Here is a 20318-nt window from a genome sequence, read left to right on the forward strand (position 1 = left end):
TGCATTCTAACGTTCATGGATCCATCTGTAGAGGATAGAAAACCTGGTGCTATTTATAGGTAAAGTGCAGGGAGGAGGGTGGGTGGGGGGGCTGAGGGGGAGGGGGGGGGGGGGGGTTAGGATTGCTGTGTCAGACTCTCTCTCTCTCTCTCTTTCTCTCTCTCTCTCTCTCTCTCTCTCTCTCTCTCTCTCTCTGCCACTCTCCCTCTGTGTGTGCCCAACATGTCCTTCTGGTTACACAAAATGAACAGAAGCATGCAATGAAAAAGGGATTGCATGAAAATTATTCAAAAACGGTGCAACGACAGGCAATCTGGATCATGGACCATGCCTACTACTCATTATATGAATAATTTCTGTCATATTCATTGAATGCAAAGGCACGCAGACATGCACAGTGAATCTGGCTCTCTGTGGTTATCGCAGGATATGTGTCAAGTATACACTTTGCATTCTGACCCTTTACTATGCGCCCTCTCTCCTATCTTAACCACCACCACCTCTGCTTTGTCTCTCTGTCCATGTGTCTGCTGGGTGTTGGAAGTTGCAGGCAGAGACTGTTCACATCTCAGCTGAGCCTATTAGCATTCATCATTTGTGTCCACTCTCAGCAGGCACTGAGACGAGACAGAGATGCTGATGTCTGCGAGGCTCCGTCGCCTCCTGCTGGCTGGGACCTGTCTCTGTGTCTACGGGACGCCTGTCCACCTCCCAAACGTCACCCCCACATGGGACGGCTCGGTTACAACTGTTGGGTCAATGCACACCACAAGTGAAGAGTCTGAACCCTCAGACACAGAACATGTGACTGGCCTGATATTGAATGCAGGTGCAGTAGGAGGCGTTGGCCCACATGGACGACCTGAAGGGACGGGTCCAGTGACGCAGACGGAGAACGGGGGCAGCGTTGATGGAGGATCTGGGCCGAGTGAGGCCGGCGGAGAGGCATGGAGCCAAAGTAGGCGGGTAAAGAAGTTCGGGAGCTCATCTGAGATGGGAGATGCTCAAAGACAGAAGGAGGCAGGTCCAGTGCTGTCTGTTGATCCAGACGGGAGACATGAGGACATAGCTGTCATTAGTCAGCCTGCGTTAAGTCCCACAGGTGGGAGAAAGCTGTTGAACACAGCAGTGAATAAAGCGAGAGATGGATTTTTAGCCTCCCCCTCAGAGCCCCCACAGCTGAGCATCACAGCCAGAGAGGCCAAACACCAAGGCGAGGAGGACCTCCCCACCACAGAACCTCCAAACCCTGGCGCACCGATACAGAAACTAGCCTCCCACAGCTCCATCCCTCCCACGGTCTTTGTCTTCCCTCGGACCTCCACACATTTGTCAATTTGGGGCCATGATGAAACAATGTCCTCTCTCCCAGACCCATTGTTACCCGCAATTGGACCAAACCTGATGCCCAGAGAGGATGGACCAGAAAGCCTGTGGACGGAGGCGGCGAGGTCCAGTGGAGGTAAGTCAGAACGATTAGAAAAGTGTGATTAACGTGGATGCAAAATTGACCTTTTTGGGGGGTGGGAAAACTTTATATAATCCCAACTATTCAACGTGTTCAAACTTAAGACACACAAAGTCCCTGGTGTAAGGTAATGCTCTGCAGGCATTGTCACCCTGTAAGACTTCCTTCCACAAGAGCCCGTTCTCTCTGGCTCGAACGAGTTTGCAAGGTTTCAGGAGGCTTCATTAAAAAGTGAGGCGGAAATGAAAACGACACGTCTAGTGGCAGAGATTGCCTTTGATGATTGGCAAAGAAAAGGCGTACGCTTTTCCACGCTCCACTTTGAACCCCAGCTGGTACCCGTGGCAGTCTAATTACTTTCTATTCCTGACTCGAGCCTGCATGTAGAAAAAAAGAAAAAAAGAAAGAAAAACAGAGAACACACAACTGCTAGGAATGGGCTGTTGGATTCAACCCCTTTTTTCTCTCTATCTATATATTCCCCCTTGAAACGGCCTCTCCTTCTTTCCCACCCTTCACACTCCCCATCCAGACTATTGTAAAGAAACAGGCAGATTAATATTCAGAGGCAGAGGGAAATGGATTAAAGCAGTCTGTCTGAGCCAATATGTATTCCCGCTGTCCATTTGGGGATTGTCTGTTTGATGAAGCTTCTTCCCAATAGAAAGGAAGCTGGAAAAAAAACAGCATTATATAAAAGGATTGTACGCATTTCCAGCCAACTTTAGAAATGCTTTGGACTAAAGGAAACGCCTGAGAGATATGCAGTGGCAGTTTCTCCGGTGACAGCCCCCTCTGTGGTCGCCTCTTATCTAGAAACGAACGATTTCTCAAACAATCCTACTTTCATTGTGTCTTAGCTCCACTGTGAACTCAGCTTTGTGAGAGCGCTAGTGCCTCTAATGAGAAAACTGCATGTCCAAAGAGGTTCCTCTTTCAGAAAGCCGTAAACTGTCATGAATACTTCAGCGCTAAATACAGTTTCTGCTTCGCAACAGAAGATGTCTTGGTACTTTATAATAACTACACACTATTTAGCCAGTGGTGAATTGGCCATAGGGAGTACCGGGAGTTTTCCCGGTGGGCCGGTCAGTAGTGGGCCAGCAGTGGCTGACCTTTTTTTTTTTTGTATGTAAAGAGGCATAAGAGGCCCAGTGGCCCAATGATAGGCCCAGTAGTCCCGTCCACGCATTTTCCAGACCCCCTCGTCCAATCACCTTTAATGATGAGCTAATGACACATCATTAGCAATCTGTGAGAGAGAAGAGAAAGCAAAAATGGAGAAAACACGAAAAGGCGGTGCAGAAAAACTGAGGGAAAAGAAAAAAGCAACTGATGCTGCTAAGAGCAGAAATATAAATATATGTTTGCTCCTGCGGGGGCCGGCGGCGGTGGTGTAGCCTCCGGCTCCGGGGCTTTGGCTGCACCGGGCGTGGCGGGTCCCTCTCAGGTGTCGTCGGACAGTGAAAGTGAGGCTCCCGCTGTCATGGTGGCACAGTGTCATGAAGTGGAGCTTCTACTGAGCACCAAGACACGTCTGGTATGAACGGACTCACTTTACTGGTGAACTGCAGTATTACTGCAGTATAACTGTTAAAGCATTGAGAACGCGCTCTTGCACCAGACTTGTATATATTTTCCACACGTAACATTCAACATTAGTTAGCGTCAACAAGCACGTATCATTGTACTTTCTGCCTTCAAAGTAAAAGCACTTCCTGTTTCCATTCTCTTCACAATAAGAGTAAATAATGTAATAAAACAAGTTACAACATACAGGAGGGGGCGGAGGAGATTGGTGGTGGTGATAGCAGGTGAGTGTGCTAGCTAACATGTTGATGTTGTGGATAAACACTCATTCACTAAATGTTCAGAAACGTTGTCTATGAACTTTACTTGACATAATAGCGTTTGGTGTAAATCTAGTTCTAAAATGTTGGAAAATTATATACTATCCTGATTAATTAACCACTATTTTATGGTGCTGTGGTTTGAGCATGCAGATCTGCTTTTTCACAATTTTAATAATTACAAATCAGGTCACCAGAGTTATAGTGTTTTAACTATCAATATACTTTCTTTAAGCTCCAATTTGTTCAAATGTGCTTTACCTATTTTTTTCTGTCAGTGTTTATGGTTTATTGTCCATGCTTTTCTTTTTTTTTAACACTTATCTATGGACATTTTCAGATTAAATTACATCAAATAAGAGACAAGGAGACAATGACCCATTTCAGTATAGTAGTGTTATTAAGGGCTTGTGTGATTATATGCACAGTATCTGCGCGCGGATTGTGGTGGGTCAGTCTGGACCAAAAAGTCCAGGGTCGAATTTTTGTCCCAGTCCAGGCCTGTATTTAGCATTAGTAAAGCATAAGTAAACACTTAATTCATCCTTTATTAAGCATTGTTCCAACATGAACACTCATTAGTAAATCATTATTATGCAATTCATAAACACAGTTATAAATGTTTCATTCTTGATTACAAATGGGGAATCCATCATTTATAAAGTACGAAAAACCCAAGCATGAAGCATAACTGAGCTCACAGTAGACCACAAAAACACACTTTATTCACTTTGGTCACTTTAATAACTTTAACTGGTGCAATATAAATACTTTTTTAAATACTTTTTTATTCTGTCTGTATATACAATACTTCTATTGTGGATTCGTTTTTTTTTTTACTGTGGTTTTAGTACTGTTTTACTGTTTACTTATATTTCTTAGTTTATTTTATTTACTATGTTTCTCATGCTGCTATAGTCCTGCAATTTCCCCACTGCGGGACTAATAAATGAGTATCTTATATTATCTTATTTTATAATGACACGCTTATTAAACTATTACGTTTATGAATTGCATACTAATGAGTTATTAATGTTCATGTTGGAACACTGCTTTATAAATGATGAATTAAGTGTTTACTCATGCTTTGCTAATGCTAAACAGCGTGAAGTTATTACGAGATGTCTTTTATTTGAGCTGTCAACAGAGTTGTGTGTTAGCAAGACCTTCATTTATTTGCTGTAGTTTAATCACTGAACTGAACTGAGCACAAGTTTCAGACTGCAGTATTTCACAGACTTTTCCCAGAAAGCCCAAACAATTCTGCCCTTTGTAACTTAAACTCTGTGCCACGCATGTTGTGTTTGACACAATTACAGTGGACACTACGGTCCCGCCGTCTCAGGATGAGGCCACAGAGGGCACTATGTCATCAGAGGCTCTGCCTCTCATCTTCGAGCCGTTTGAAGATGTCACATCAGAGGGGGCAACGGTCACTCGGGTGTCCGGCAGCGCTCAGCCTCCTGCTGCCATGGCGACCGGAGGAATGCCTCAGTCGGAGGTGGACCTGGACCGGCTCGTCACCGGGGAAAAGGACAGCGACGGCCCCTCGTATGCCCCGTCCCTGCTGATGCCAGACTGGACGTCACCTTGGCAGACGTCTGGCGGCGAGCTCCTGGAGCCAATCGGCTCCTCGGGTCCGTCTGTGTCACAGCTGCAAGCCGGAGTGGAGGATCACGCCGAGAGAGGTGATGTGGCAGCACCAGAATGAATGAATGAATCTCAACGTTAACACAATGCTCTGCAGAACCATGAGGGATGACTCATTTTGTTTCTACATGTCACATGTACTTCACATTAAAGCAACCTATGGTAGGGGTCGTGATGTAAATGTAATTATAATATCAGAAAGTGCATTATCAACATAATTAATTTACTGTATGCTACATTTGTATGAGCATATGCATCTAAAACTTAGTTTAAAAGTGATAGTATTGTGCCACCCGTAGGTGCTGCGAGGACACCGAACCTCAAGGAGCGCTTGCCCGCCACTGGCCCCTCCTTCTCATTCTTCCAGCATGCTATGACAACGGTAACCATGGTGAACCATCGGCCAGCGCACAAATCCAGATCAGGGTTGGAGGAGATGGAGTCTGAGGGTAAAGCGAGTGAATTGAAAATATTTCCTTTAAATTCATTTTTTTCTTTTCGTATTATGAATCGTAAATGTGATATTTCCGTGGCTGCTGAGTCGATCAATGTTAATTGTATTCCCGGCAGAGGATCCAGATGAAGACGAGGACGAGGAGAACTCTGAAGAATCGGTCGAGGATGACAGCGAGGAGGATCTAACGGAAACACCCAAAACGTCCTCAACGCGGCCTCCATACAGCCTCATACCTCCACCTCCCGTCTGGGTTCAACGCAACCAGGGGTTGAGTAAGTGAACACGGCTCCTAAATCATCTCCCTATTATAAACCCTCGAATTAAACACCATGCTGTATTTAAAGCTCACACCTCCACTTGCTGCCATCAGAAACATTTAAAGAGAAATAGGGCTAAACCTGTGGCTCTTTTCTTCCAGTGAGGAGCTGGTTGGAGCTGATCAGAGAGAAGGTAGGACTGCCCCGTTGCCCTAAAACTGTCCAAAAATTGTAATTTTCCTTTGCTCCCTTACTGAATGATATGATGGATAAAGCCGGCGATATTCTCTATTCTCATCTGTTAGACGTCTTTCGAAATCCAGGCAAATTAACCACCACTATATTTGATCATTTGGAGTAGGAATTCGTCAACAAGACTAAATCCAGGCAATCTGGATTTAGTCTTGTTGACGAATCTGCTCCACTTTGACCTCGACAGGCGGGTTATGTGTCCGGGATGTTGGCCCCCGTGGGCATCGGCATCACCGGGGCCCTGCTCATTGTCGGCGCCCTCTACAGCATCCGCATGATTCACCGCAAGAGGAGGAACAGCTTCAAGCACCAGAGGAGGAAGGTCCGGCAGCCAGAGGTCAATACCCCCACTTGCACTTATTCCACTTGTTACTGAGGAACGATCCTGTATTAATGTTCTGTATTAATGTTCTGTGTAAAGTTCATTCTCGCTCCCCAGCAACCTCGAGAGCCCGGCACCAGCCGTCAGGACCAGGCCATGCTGCTGGCTGACAGCTCCGAGGACGAGTTCTGACGAGACCCTTCGTGGCACCTTTTCATCGGTGACCAATGCGGTGATCCCTCTCCCCCCCATCGCCATGACTACCGCATCTCCAATCACCCTGGGCTGTTTGGTCTGTGACTCATCTGATCCAGTGTGACTTTGTGGCCTATAGGGGACAATTTGCACGGGCTGCACCAATGGTCAGCTTTGAACATGAAAGTACCAACGTCAGCACTTTTCTGAACGTCTGAATTCCAACTATTAGGCAGCGCTGGCGGGATGCACTTTGACATAAAAATGATATTGTTGCTTGTAATTATTATTTTTTAAATGCATTAGCGGGGTTTTGGCAGGATGGTGTTGCTGGTAAATTGTTTGAGGAGAGGCAAAAGTGTGAGTCAGCAGGTTTTCTGTCAAGTAATAAAAAATGAAAAAAGGGCTGTAGAGGAGTTACGTTACATAATGTAAATATATATGTACTGTATATGTAGCTGACTTGGGATCAGTCTAAGTTTTCTTTTCTTACCCCACATACAGGATATTTAAAGAAAGATTTGGGGAAATGAACCTATTTGCTTTCCTGCCGAGTTAGACGAGTGGCCTCTATCTTCTCATCTCTGAGCGAAGACGTGCGTTTCCCAAAAAAAGATTTCCAGAAAACCTTCACAAACAAATCATCAAAATTACTTTGTTTAAATGTACTTTTGTCGTAATGTAAATGTTTTATTCTAAGGAATTTGTTAATTTAAGTTACTGTGAAAGTATGTAGCATAAAACAGATTTTGATGTACAATATAACTGATAGAAGTTATTCTTTTGTCGCATTTTTTTTTTAAGTGCATGACTATAAAGTCTATTCATACACTCTGCCCGTTGCAGAGACTTCTATTGAATGAAGGGTTTCTGTCAGCTGGAAAAGCACAAACATTGAAGACCAAGAAGTTCATATTTCCACGAGTGGATTACTTTTGACCAGCTCCTTTTTTTTTTTGCACAATCGTGGCGTTTGTGCTTTAATCCGGTTCAGACAAGGGCAAGAAAAGATGTTTTGGACGACTCACAAGAATCACATTGCTGAGATGCAACGATATGTAGTTAAAACAAGTCGTATTTTCCGAGGAAATGGTGTAATAAAAAGATCTGTAGATTAAAAGGGAAAGTATGCAACAAAATATCTGAAAGCTGCTCTTTGAGCCATGTATGTAACACCAATGACATCAACACAAAGTCCTGCGTTTTGTTCAAGGGAAATATATTTTCTGTAATTTCACAAGCCATCGGATATGCTTTATGTACAACTGCCTGTTTATTTGCAATAATACTGTTTTAGAGTACGTGTGGCGTAAAATAGTGGAGACTTTTTTGTGTGTCTCTTTACGTAAATATGAAACGTGATCAAATAAACAATTACTTTAGACGTCTGATTGGGACTCATTCTTATAGCAAAGCTCAAGCGGTGACTTCTGTTTGTAAATGAAAAAAACACTCCACACAGCAGACAAGATAACCCGGTTTACAGCATTAAAAAAATCAAATAATTTATTTCTGTGTTCTTTTTCCACATTAAATAAAAGCTATCGGACATTTCCAGATCAAAATCAAGAGAGGGGAGACAGGAAAGAGTAACAGGGGAAACAGAAATGTGACATGCAAAAATACCTTTTGCGCTCCCCTTTGCACACAAAAAGACTACAGGAAGCCCCTGTGATTGGTTGACGGGATCACAGCCTTTTTTTTGTGGCGCAGCGTGACTGCCAAAAAACACACTGGTTTCTGGGGGGAATTTATAGTTGTTAAACTAGAATTGCAGGATGGCAGATGTCGCCCCGGGTGAGAACGGAGAAGTAGGTTTTTGATTGTTATAATATTCCACCTGGATATCACAGCGGACCTCCAGGACGAGGAAAGAAACGGCCTCCGACATCTGTGAACACTGAACTGGCATGTCAAGTCAAAACTTATTCCAAATGCATCGTCGGAGAGAGGAGGGGGAAAGAGAGCGAGAGCTGCATGGGTAAAACTGTGCAACACCACAGGCCATGGCTATGAATTTATATTGATGACAAAGCCCTTCAGTCTGTGATCAGAAGCTAAACGGAGCCCTTCGGCTCTTTGCGACAGGCTGTAATGCCAACATGGAACTGCCAGAGTTTCACAGGAGTTAAACCAAGAAAAAAAAGAAAAATAACAGACACGTTTCCTTCAAAATCTAAAACGCCTTCTCAGACATACTGATAGCTGGTGTGAACGAGGCGGGTTCACCTTGTAAGATGTTACCTGTCCTTTCATCCACATCAGTAGTCACTGTGTTAAAGAGGAAAGAGCCCCAGACAGTGAGAGGGAGGGGGACACACACACAGGAGGGGAAACAAGTGTCCAAACACAGAGACAAGAAGATTTAAACTTCCAAAATAAACCAGGGGGAGTTTACACAGGGTGATCATTTAAACAGCGTCAGATGAGCAGTAAAAGGAAAAGTTGGTGACAATGTAGAGCGTTTTTCGTTTTGCCCGTTTCAAGTTCTCGTTACACCTCTAGATGGGCTGAAAGTAGCACAGAAAATTAAAATAATGATTAACCCAAACCAACCCTCCCTTCCCAAACAGATGATTCAACCCCCCCCCCCCCCAAAAAAACATGCTCTCAATATAGCCAAGGAATAAGAACAACACTCGTATACAAATCTGAAGAAAAAAAGAATAGGTCATCTGATCCTTTGTTCCAAATGCAGACAGACAGACACTGTTATGAGGGTGGCGACTCTGTAAACATCTACTCTTCTCTACTATCTTTCAGTCCTGGACTCCAGGGATGAGACATCTCAGCTGGTCTGTTGAACGGGGAAAAAACCTAAAACACGAACACGGTTTTGTGGCGTCATTCACGGAGACTACTGTAACTCATCAGTCATCTACGTTTGCTTGTTTGTTTGTTTGTTTGTAGCAGATTTTACTGACCGTGACCGTGTGTCCTGCGCTGCTTTCTACTCTGAATATTGCAGGCAGGATAAAAAGCATGCAGAATTCCAATTGCATAATTTGAAGTTGACTTAAAAAAAAATTGCATGAACACCTGTGGCGTAGGTTTTTTTCTCCTTTTCTTCCTTTCTCAATTTTAAAAAGCTAATTGAAGGGTTTATTCTGCCCTCAACTATGAACCAAACTGTCTCCGGCCCTTTCCATCACAGTGAACACTAACTCGAAACCCTGGAACGCTAAAAAATATAAAGTGTGTGATTTGTTGCTTAGGCCGGAACAAAACACAGCACCTCAGAAGGCTATGCTTTTCCTGTGTGGGGGTCTCTGAAAGTAGCAAAATAAAAGTCTAACAGATCAACACCATTGTCAAAAATAACAGGACACACGGACACGTTCATACGTACACATACACACGGCAGCGATTTCCAAAGAGGCTCATCTGACCTTTGTTCATATTACGTTTAAGAAGAAAAACAAAACAACAAAAAAAGCGGCTGAAACAGACTTTCTTCGCATATTTGTGTGGATTGGAACGTCCGGGTGCATCCACAGGTTTTGAGATCTCAAAATGTTAGCGAGGTTGGTTGTGCATCGAGTTAGGGCACCTGGGAAGTGCATTGTGGACTCAGCCGCTCATGAGCAGCATGAGGTTATAACAGGTGTATATTAGACAATCTAAACAAACTGAAAGCGAACAAAAACAATAAAATATAATCTGCTAAGAATACTTGTCTATTGTCCTTTTTTTTCCTTTTTCCTTTTCCTTTATCAAGAGATAAAACACACACACACACACACACACACACACACACACACACACACACACACACACGAATCCAGCGTTACACAACACTCCACCTCTGGCGCCGAGCGCGGACCAGAAGCGGGCCAAGGCTTCGGCTTGGCGCCCGTTAACGAGCTCATCAATGCAGCTGTGGCCGAGTGCGCTGATGGATTGAGTGGCACTTGCATTGAGGAGAACAGACGAATAAGCCCAAAAAATAATAATTCAAAAAGTAAACTGAGACGGCTGGGACACATTTGACCACACCATCATTGGCAAGGAGTCTCTTAAAAGAATCATTTTTTTCCTTTTTCGGGGGCCGGGGGGGATTTCGCAGCGGCTGGCAGTGCATTCGGGGGGGAAAAACTAGTTATGATCTGCAAATATAGGAATAATAAAAATAAAATAATCAAATTGCTTGCACATACTGTCAGGGTTTGATGATGAAAGATCGAGTGAAGGACACTGAAGCAACAAGGTGGTGTGCTATATGGAATGATTTGTTTTCGATCAACCGCTCTGCACCAACATACGACACCAAACACAGGAAGGGGTTTAGCCTCACACTGGGTTTTCAACGCACGCACGCACACACACACACACACACGGCTGAGGCAGGTGACGGAGACAGCAGCACGGAGCTGCCGTGCCCTTTGGACAGGATGGGAAACAAAAACCAGACATTATGCACAATTCGGACCCAGCCTGCGCTTACGCAGTCGCACAAAAACCCTTTCTCACGGAGAAACCAACCACAAACACGTGCCCACGAAAATCAAGCCAAACACTCCCCCACCAAAAAAACAAACAAAACATGAGGCAGTACAAACAGTCATACTGTAGCTTCTTCCGCCCCCGACCAACTCACAAGGTTAAAAAAAGAAACCATAAAATAAACTCCACAGATATTTTCTTCTAACTTTTTTTTAACTGCCCGGCTTCCTTGTTTCACGTGTTGCTGTTTAATTTAAGTCTTCTTTTTTTTTGTCCCGTGTTCCGCAGGAGGACTCGGTGTGGTGCCTTGTCCTCTGGGGTTCGGACTCACTCGCGTCCCCGGTTCAATGCGGCATCCAAGCTTGAAGGTCAAGAGGTCATCTAGTCCCTCCTGCTCACAGAAAGTCTCAGGGTCATGAGAAGATCAGGTGGGATGTCAGTCCTAAACAATAGTTGTTCAGAGGTCAGGGACAAAAAAAAAGGTTTGCGTGTCCTTATTTTTGTACACAGGTGTGTATGCGTGTGTTTGTGTGTAAATGAGTGAAATGACCAGGGCTGGGCTGAGGCTGTCATGCCGATAGCGTACGAGGTGAACAGCACCCGCTGTTCCGTCCTCACCCGTCCCCTCTTCTTCCCTCTAGCGGAGCCACAGTTTGAGCCGCAGCGCGTCCACTCCGTTCAGGTAGTATCTGAACAGCCGCTTGTCTCTGACAAAACCCAAGTTCTCGTACAGCTTCAGGGCTGATTTGTTGGTGATTTCGGTCTCCAATACAACCTGGGGACAGACAGATGGACATGTCAGTGTATTGTTTCCTACACGAGAGGACTGACTGAACCGTGTAACTTGGGACTAAAGATGTAATTGGCTGTTGTGGACCCAAACAGTATGTTTTGCACGTTTCATCCTATTAAAAAGGAAAATGTTACATTATTTGAAATCAGCCAAAGACTGTATGTAAGAAGTGGACATAGTCACCATGACGTCACGCATTGGTTTGAGGACTACAGTTTTGAAGCCTCAAATACCGTGTTTTGGCCGTCGCCATCTTGTTTTTTTGGAACCAAAAGTGACACAAGAGGGTGAAGCTAAGTACAATCGAACAATACATATGAAGTCGGCCAGAGTATTACAATTAACTTTCATGAACTTAAAAACACTGTGAAAGGGTTCAAGTTGGAAGATGAGAACATGGACAACTCCCAGACAACGCTGTGGTATAGACCTGTCAATCACAACGTAGCCCCGCCCTAAAGCATACCCATATTTACTAAATGAACATCATGCTGTATTTGAGAAGACTTTAAACTAGCGACTGAGACCATAAACTCATGTTCACAATGATTACTGAGGGAATAAATCAAGAGAGAAGTAGAGTCATTTTCTCATAGACTTCTGCCCCTGACGGCCATTAGAAGGAATTAATGTTTCAGGCACTTACGAATTGGCTTCCATTTTCAGACCCGGAGGTTGACGCCCAATTTTAGCTCATTGGTTGTCATCAATATCAAGTTATTCTTTGCTCGCTCAGTTCAGAGATATGTTTGTCAGAAGTGGAACTCGAGAGATTCAGCCTCTGTAAACCAAACAACTAGAAAGCTAGTCTGCAGTACTTAAGAGTCGGCTGGGTTTAGCACACAGGGTTAAAAGTACACGTCCTTGTTGTCCGAATGAGAAAGTAGGTTTGCCCCCCTTCTACAACATTGGTACATTTTTCTGTATATGCCCATATTACACATATTAAGTGCCTCCTTATCTTTATTCCCTTCTGACGCCAAATACTCTGCAGCTGCAACCTCTGTTCTTGGGGTCAAATTATGCACGTCATTCCTAATTCCTACACCGTTTTTTGGCGAGAACGCTTATAAAGTTTTCAGACCCTCATCTTGTCATGTGGAAGAGTGACATTTTAAACTAGATTACCTCGCAAGGATGTAAGATTAAAAAAAAACAGTATTGAGGATCATTTGAGCACTGAATGTCCTTGTCCTAATATGGACTCAGAATTTGTTGGTGCGATTTGCTGGTTGATTTTAAGTCTGTCGTCTGTCTTTTCATGTTTGTTTTTTAAAGAACTGTACATCCTGACCAGGACCCTCTTGTTAAAGAGATATACAATCTCAATGGGATTATCCTGGATGAATAAATGTTGAATAAAAAAGACAATCGATTAGCTTTAAAGCACCTGACATTTTATATGCTATGTGCAGTTTGCAGGGTCAGCTGGTGTTGGTCAAGAATAGCTTCAATGAGTAAACTAGACAGTTTTGAAATACACCTTAGTCAAAGTTGTTACCCACTGCTTTCTGTCTTTATTCTACAGTGAGTGTTCCATGTAATGGAGCAGACATTTTGACTGAAAAGCACAGTACATAACACAATACAGCACAAACAATATCTCCGTCCCAGTAAGTCATGCCAGTGTGACAATGAGCCAGCATACAGAATTACAAGTACCACTATTAAAGTATATACTTGACGGTATAGTTTGGATGTTTTAAAGTGGGGTTATATGAGGTCAACAGTAGATGACGGCTGGCACGCTCCCACTTTAGAGAAATAGACCACATAGAAGCAAAGCAACGTACTGCTGGGGTCTGGGATGTCAGCAAAATATATTTTAGCTACAAATAAAAGGTCCAACTAAAACAAAAAAAAATCTATATTAAGTTTAAGGGTACACTATATCTAGAATATATCCGTCCGTTAACTCTGCTGAAAGACAGCAAAACAGTTGCCAGACTATTGAAAAATCAAACAGTAATTTTACCTCGCAGAATACAGAGGTTGCTGCTCTACTGCCGTCTTGATCAGTTAGTTAGTGTTATTGTGAGACTTCTATTAGTTTGGATGCAGCCAAGTCACACAATAATGCAAACAAAATAACTGATTGAAGCATCGGTAGACCAGCTGTGTTCTGAGAGCTAAAATGTCTGTTTTTCCTCAATGGCGGCTGAGGCTTTGAAGAGAGCTTAAGATGATTTCCCAGTAAGAAGTGGCAGTCAAGGTAAAGTGATGAAAACATATTCTAATCATAGCGTACACTTTTTTGGGATGGGCCTTTCAATTCGGCGTCTCACATATATTTTGCCGCTGCCCTCGTCCACGGTGGTAAATGGTTTGCCTCTCCAAGCTAGCGTCGTGCCGACCGTCATCTACTATAGAGATACACCGGCTATAGATGTACATCGGCTATGGAGAAGTACCTCATGCCACTCCCCAGTAGCTTTTTGTTTGCATTCACTGCACTTCTATGAAGAACGTCAGGAACAGATATTTTTTGTCAAAGATTTGTTATCACAAAGTAATGCAGTTGCAAGAAGGAGATCTTTCTTGTTTGTGCGTCCGAGGAAGACCTTTAAAAAGTTAACTATCTGGAGGTTTTTGTATTCACAAGCAAGTCAGTACTCTAAAGACGTACTGACTGTAGAAGTCCAGGACATTTGCATATATGTATGTATGTATGTATGTATGTGTGTGTGTGTGTGTGTGTATATATATATATATATATATATATATATATATATATATATATATATATATATATACACACACATATACATACATACATACACACACCCCTAAAGGATTATTAGGAACACCATACTAATACTGTGTTTGACCCCCTTTCGCCTTCAGAACTGCCTTAATTCTACGTGGCATTGATTCAACAATTCTTTAGAAATGTTGGCTCCCGTTCCACCACATCCCAAAGATGCTCTATTGGGTTGAGATCTGGTGACTGTGGGGGACATTTTAGTACAGTGAACTCATTGTCATGTTACATTAATACAAATACAATGCAAATACATTAAAGTACCATATGTGTACTACTGAGCATTAACATGCGTTTCATGGAGCGGAAGACATGATAACTAGTTGCCTATAAGTATTGTAATTGTGCAAAATAGGCGGCGGCGGCGACTCCGACACAAACACTTAAAGCTGAGGTTCTCAAACTTTTTCTGTAAATAACATAATTGTGTGAATCATCTGTGCTTTTATAAGTAACAGAATAAAGAAAATTGCAATCACTTACAAGTAAATCAGATTGCCCCATCAGACAATGTTTTGTGTAAGTTCTATCTGTGCAAAAAATAACTAATATTTAGTTTCTACTAAATAGCTCACTGTGGAAAACAATAAGCTTTTCATTTTTTTTTGCCAAACAAAACAGAATGAGTGCAGATATGTGAACCATCACGTTGTATCAGTATTAGTGGAGCAGTGACCTGCTTTCCTCTCTACACATATGTTATAAACGGGGTTGTAGATTTGATACGGCCTCTCTCAATTCATATCAATATTGAGCTTAGATCTGTTTTTTTTATTTTGAGAAACGCAACAGCAGGAAAAGACGAGCTCACGGAGACTTCTGGCAAAACGCAGGAAAAAAAAAATTGCGTACTAGCATAGAGTCGCATGCGCAAGTGTAACCTGTTAACGGCGTACTGTAACCATTTACCCGAAAGTACAGGCATTTCTCCATGTATTTATTCATGAAGCCAGCAGATCATTGTTGGTAGAAGACACGAGCACCGTGGCTCGTTTCACCTGGAGCAGGAGAGCTGCTCCGGGTTCAGCGAGCTGCTCCGGTGCGAGGAGAACTCCGGTTGCTCCTCACAGGAGAGCTGCTGTTGCATCTTCACCCTGGGAGCGTTTAAAACGCAGATATAGCGGTCTACTTTTTATGCGACATATTTGTCGACGTCTCTGTCCGCTGCTGTGTGTGCTCAGTGCTCACCTGTGTGCGCGCGCACGTATCTGTTCGCAACGGGGCGGAGAGGTTTTTTGTGTGTGTGTTTTTGAACGATGACAAGCCGGAATGAAAACAAACCAAAATTAAATAGTAACGAGGCTATTTTTAAAATGTAGGGAGTAGAAAGTACAGATATTTGCGTGAAAATGTAAGGAGTAGAAGTAAAAAGTCGTCTGAAAAATAAATACTCCAGTAAAGTATAGATACCCAAAATTTCTACTTAAGTAAGGTAACGAAGTATTTGTACTTCGTTACTTTACACCTCTGATATATATATATACACACACACACACACACACATATACATATATATATATATATATATATATATATATATACATATATATATATATACACAAAATCCCAAACCAATGGGGCCTGGAAGATTAAATGTATTAATATGTATAGTTGGCTTTGGAAAATAGTTGGTAAAGGTGTGAAGTGATAAGTGGTAAGGAAACCTGTAAAACCACTTGTACCTGTATTATAGCCACGTTGTAATGTTTTGTTGGAATCTGATACACAAGCATCAGAGCTAGAAAAACACAGCTTGCAATACAGTTACAGCTTAATTGATGAAAAATTAATTCCTATAAAAGGGTGTCATCTTGGTACTCTTGTGATGACGCAATCACACAAACATGAAAATCATTTGAGTTGATTCCTCGTCAGTCGTTTAGTCTCAGTCACCAAAATGATCTGAGAGAGTTTCATACAGAGTCTCATTTCGACCTCAAACACCTGCAATACATGGAGGTTTCAAAATTATTTCAAAACCTACTGTGTGCATAAGTCAGTGTGTGGTTATTCAGAGCGTGAAATAGTCTGTGGAGAGAAAATACTGAGAGGCTCGCAGCAGCCGAGTATCCTTCCAAGGTTACCAGCAAAAAAAGATAAGTGAAGGACGGGGAACGAGAACTGGTCCTTGAAATTCAAGCAGCACAGTTTTTGTTCTCTTGGTTTGTGCTCACCCGGAGGCCAAACCAAACCAAGGACCCAATGTACAGATGTATTTCAATCATTTCATGTGTTGTTATTTTACGTATTAAGAGTATTTTCTGTACGATCTGGTTTGATAAATGCAAAACTGTCCTTGAGTTCACCATTGTGAGTGAATACGCAGCTTGTGTGTGTGTCTCAATATCGGGCATAAAAACCACAAAATGTGCATTTCGGGCTTTTCTCCAATATTCTGTGGCTGTACTAAAGAACCTATGGGTCTATGCATTTTACCTCGTCACAGTCACCCTCCACCATGGCATAGATGGCCTTCTTCACCAGATTAGTACCTGAAACAGAAGAGACCTAAGTCAATGATGGCACGCAAAATAAACAAAACACAAACTTTTCATAAAAGAGCATTTGACGTCTGCTAGTAGAACGTGAATGCATGTTCCTTCAGGTTCAAGTATTGTGTTACACATCAACCCCCAGTACATAACTTATCTAAATACTGCATTTGCATTAAGAGATTTGGTTGTCAGAGAAAGCACAAAAGACGCTGTTGCGCAACTTTGTCTCGGCGCTACACATTGTAAAAGGACAGACTTTTATGTTATTCTTTATAACGTATAATATATAATATATACCTGTTAAAAGGAGAGTTTGTTTTTCTTGCTAATAAGCAAATGTGTATATACATAAATGTTATTCTTTTGTACGAGACATGCAGGGTCCAGATCTCACCGATGCTTTTCCTTCTGTGTTTCGAGTCCACGGCCAGCATGGCGATGTAGCCACGGCGGAACATCTTCTTGTGCATGTCAAGCTTACATACGATGGCTCCGACACACTCCTGCTCCACCATGGCCTGTGACACACACACACACACACACACACACACACACACACACACACATACACACACACACACACACACACACGTTAGGGCCTCTGAGTGTCTACGGGAAAAGCCTACATACAGTTCCCGTCATCCTGCCAGTTCAGCTCGTTCTCCCGGCTGACCTCTGATCTTTATTTCAAGACACTTCCTCTTACTGCACATGGATTGCTCCGGACAAACTGGAACTGAGTTTATGACCTTGAGGCTCAGAGGATAAACAAAGAAAGGATAGTGTTTGTCAAAGTGGAAACCCCTGACTGGACAATGTCTGTGGAAGAGGAAACACCAACAGCACATTACTCTTCAACTAAAACTGGAATGCGAGGGTTTAAAACCGTTGCTCGTGTCTGAATTCCCGTACATGTGACGGGACAAAAGACCCTTACATGAACTGTATACTGTGTGTGTGTGTGTGTGTGTGTGTGTGTGTGTGTGTGTGTGTGTGTGTCCGCAGTGTGGCTGCCTAGAGACACACTGACAGTCGATGGGAAGCTATAAGTGTGCAGTCACACCCAGCCACAGTAATGCTATGCACCTTTACGTAACCTTTAGGGAGTCCATGAGCTGGATCACACTTTATTTCGACTTGAAGAACAGAGTTATTGATGTATTATCCTCACATTGAGATGGTTTCAGTGTCATACTCACCAGAAAGCAGAGCTGCGGCCAGTTGTGGATGAAGTACCTGTAGGTGTAAATTGAATAAGGCTCAGACAAGTCCTTGGTGATCAGTCTCATGATCCACGGCATCTGAAGCTCAGACTCGTAGCGGACATAGCGGATGCCATGGCTGTCCTCTTCCGCTCGGCCCGGAGACCCGCTGAGGTCGAGCCGGGCCAGCTCGGCCACCGGCGGCTGCAGCTGCGGGTCCGCGGGGCTCTCCTCTCCGCCGGGCCCGGCGTCTGGCGGCCTCGGTGGCTCCGTGAGGTCGAAGCCCTCGTTCCCTTCGTCCCCCGGGTGGCCGCGGGCCGCCTCAGTTCTTGTGTAACCCGGCATCCCGTTCATGCTATTGTTAACTAAAGGAGAGTGACGGCCGTTTTTAGAGAAGGGGCTGTGGCCTTCGTGTTGGCAACGCTCATTATTGTTTCTGGCGGCCGGAGCTTCCTCCTCGTTGCTGCTGTCACAGTTGTCCGCGGACGGTCTCGGTTTGTCAGGCCGGTTCCCCGCGTGCTGGTGGCTGTCAGCTTCCTCTGACGGGCTGGCCAAGCCGTTTAGCTGCTGCTGTTCTCGGGCTGGCATTTTGAGGTGCAGCGCCGCCGGGCTAGCTCGGGCAAGCATGTTGTTCTGCTTCTTATTAACCGGCCTATTAATCTCGCTTACCGGCTCCGACGGCTTCCCCGTACTGGCGGGCACACAGTCCTCCCTGTGGCAGGCCGGCTCTCCGCCTTCCCCTGCCGGCTCCGCCCTCCCAGCCCCGGGGAAAGGAGGAATTTCAGCCGGGGATGCGGGCAGTGCGCTACTAGGCCCAGGCGGCACTGTGGCCATCCCACCGCATTAAGGTGGAGATTCACGCTTGGAAAACGTTGAACACGAGCTCATCCACAAGGCGAAGGTGTATACAATCAATATACACGTTAGTTTGCCGAATATCGCATAAATCCGAGGATATTTGAGGCGGTAACGTATCCGCTTGCGACGTTTGTCGCTGCTTTCTCCTCAATTTCCCTGCTGCCGGAAAGTGCTGTCGCAGCAAACGCCATTGCAACGGCAGCCAGAGACGTTTTACGACAGTGGTGTAACGCGTGACAGATGCAAGTTTTTTTTCAGACACCAGGGCCAATATGCTTACTATTTAAATAAAGTCATTAGTAAGAATTCGAACAAAAATATCGAGGAGGATCATAGAAAGAGAAGAAAAACACAAATAAGAAATGGAAACTGTTACATGGAGTGGGGTCAGGATCAGGAAAAAACATTATTTTACGATCATGTATAGCCTTTAAAGTCGTTGTCGCCATTTTATACATCTGATTACATATTATCGGATCGTAATATGTTTGCATGTGCAGCTCATAAGGTGATAATCTGCACATGCTGTCATCATGTTGAACCACCAATGTTTTGTGTCAACCGTGATAACTTAGAAAGTTGTATGAAGTTGACCTGTCTACTTTCTTACCAGCAGAGGACACTAAATTGAGGATTTAGTTGGATCTATTAATTATTTTATTTTTTAACTTTTTGCATCAACACTGCAGTTTCTCCAGTAGATGTCACCAGTAGATTATTTTCGGTGGCCTTTCCTTACCAGTTTGCTATCATTCTGGAAAGTAAGTACACGCCAGTTTATATGCATTTATCTTGAGAAGCCTAATACAGTTGTGAGACTTAATACTTTCACTCCACTACTTTCCGGAGGGAAATGTTGTAGTTTTCACTTCATCACTTTCTGTATCTTCACTGTACCTGTGAGTTATCTCAGAATACGACATTATACAAGCCACAACAGTCGACATTTAAAATCCTGCTTTATACATTTATCTAATGATTTTAACACATGTGTTAACAAGGTTTCTGACTAAATAAAATCACTGAAGTAACCCCAGATTATTTTTTCCCCCATGTTGTGTAGAAGCATGCATGTTATTCTGATGGAAACGAAAATAAGAAATACAAATGTCCATGCTTGGTGTTTTAAAATCTTTAATTCTGCCAGACAGCCTTGTTCAGTATACATTTGGTATGTGTTTGACCTTGGATGATGGACTCATTAACCTCTTGAAACCTGAGGCTCAAATATGGTTCTTTTTTTACGTCTTTATTTTATTCAAGTAGTCGTATGAACCCCAAATGAGTTATATTACTTGTATTATTTTATATCATT

General features: G+C 43.4%; 1 protein-coding gene across 1 annotated transcript; it reads right to left on the reverse strand.

The window, feature by feature from the left end:
- Nucleotides 1-11531: 11531 nt before the first annotated feature.
- On the reverse strand, nt 11532-18979 carry naa30 (N-alpha-acetyltransferase 30, NatC catalytic subunit; the record flags this gene model as incomplete). The annotated part of the gene is made up of 4 exons (XM_079215401.1): nt 11532-11669; nt 16885-16940; nt 17338-17461; nt 18143-18979. 4 exons carry the CDS (start codon nt 18977-18979, stop codon nt 11532-11534), a joined length of 1155 nt encoding a protein of 384 aa, XP_079071527.1.
- Nucleotides 18980-20318: the final 1339 nt, after the last annotated feature.

This window comes from Taurulus bubalis (genome assembly GCF_910589615.1).
Source record: "Taurulus bubalis genome assembly, chromosome: 3".
Lineage (NCBI taxonomy): Eukaryota > Metazoa > Chordata > Actinopteri > Perciformes > Cottidae > Taurulus > Taurulus bubalis.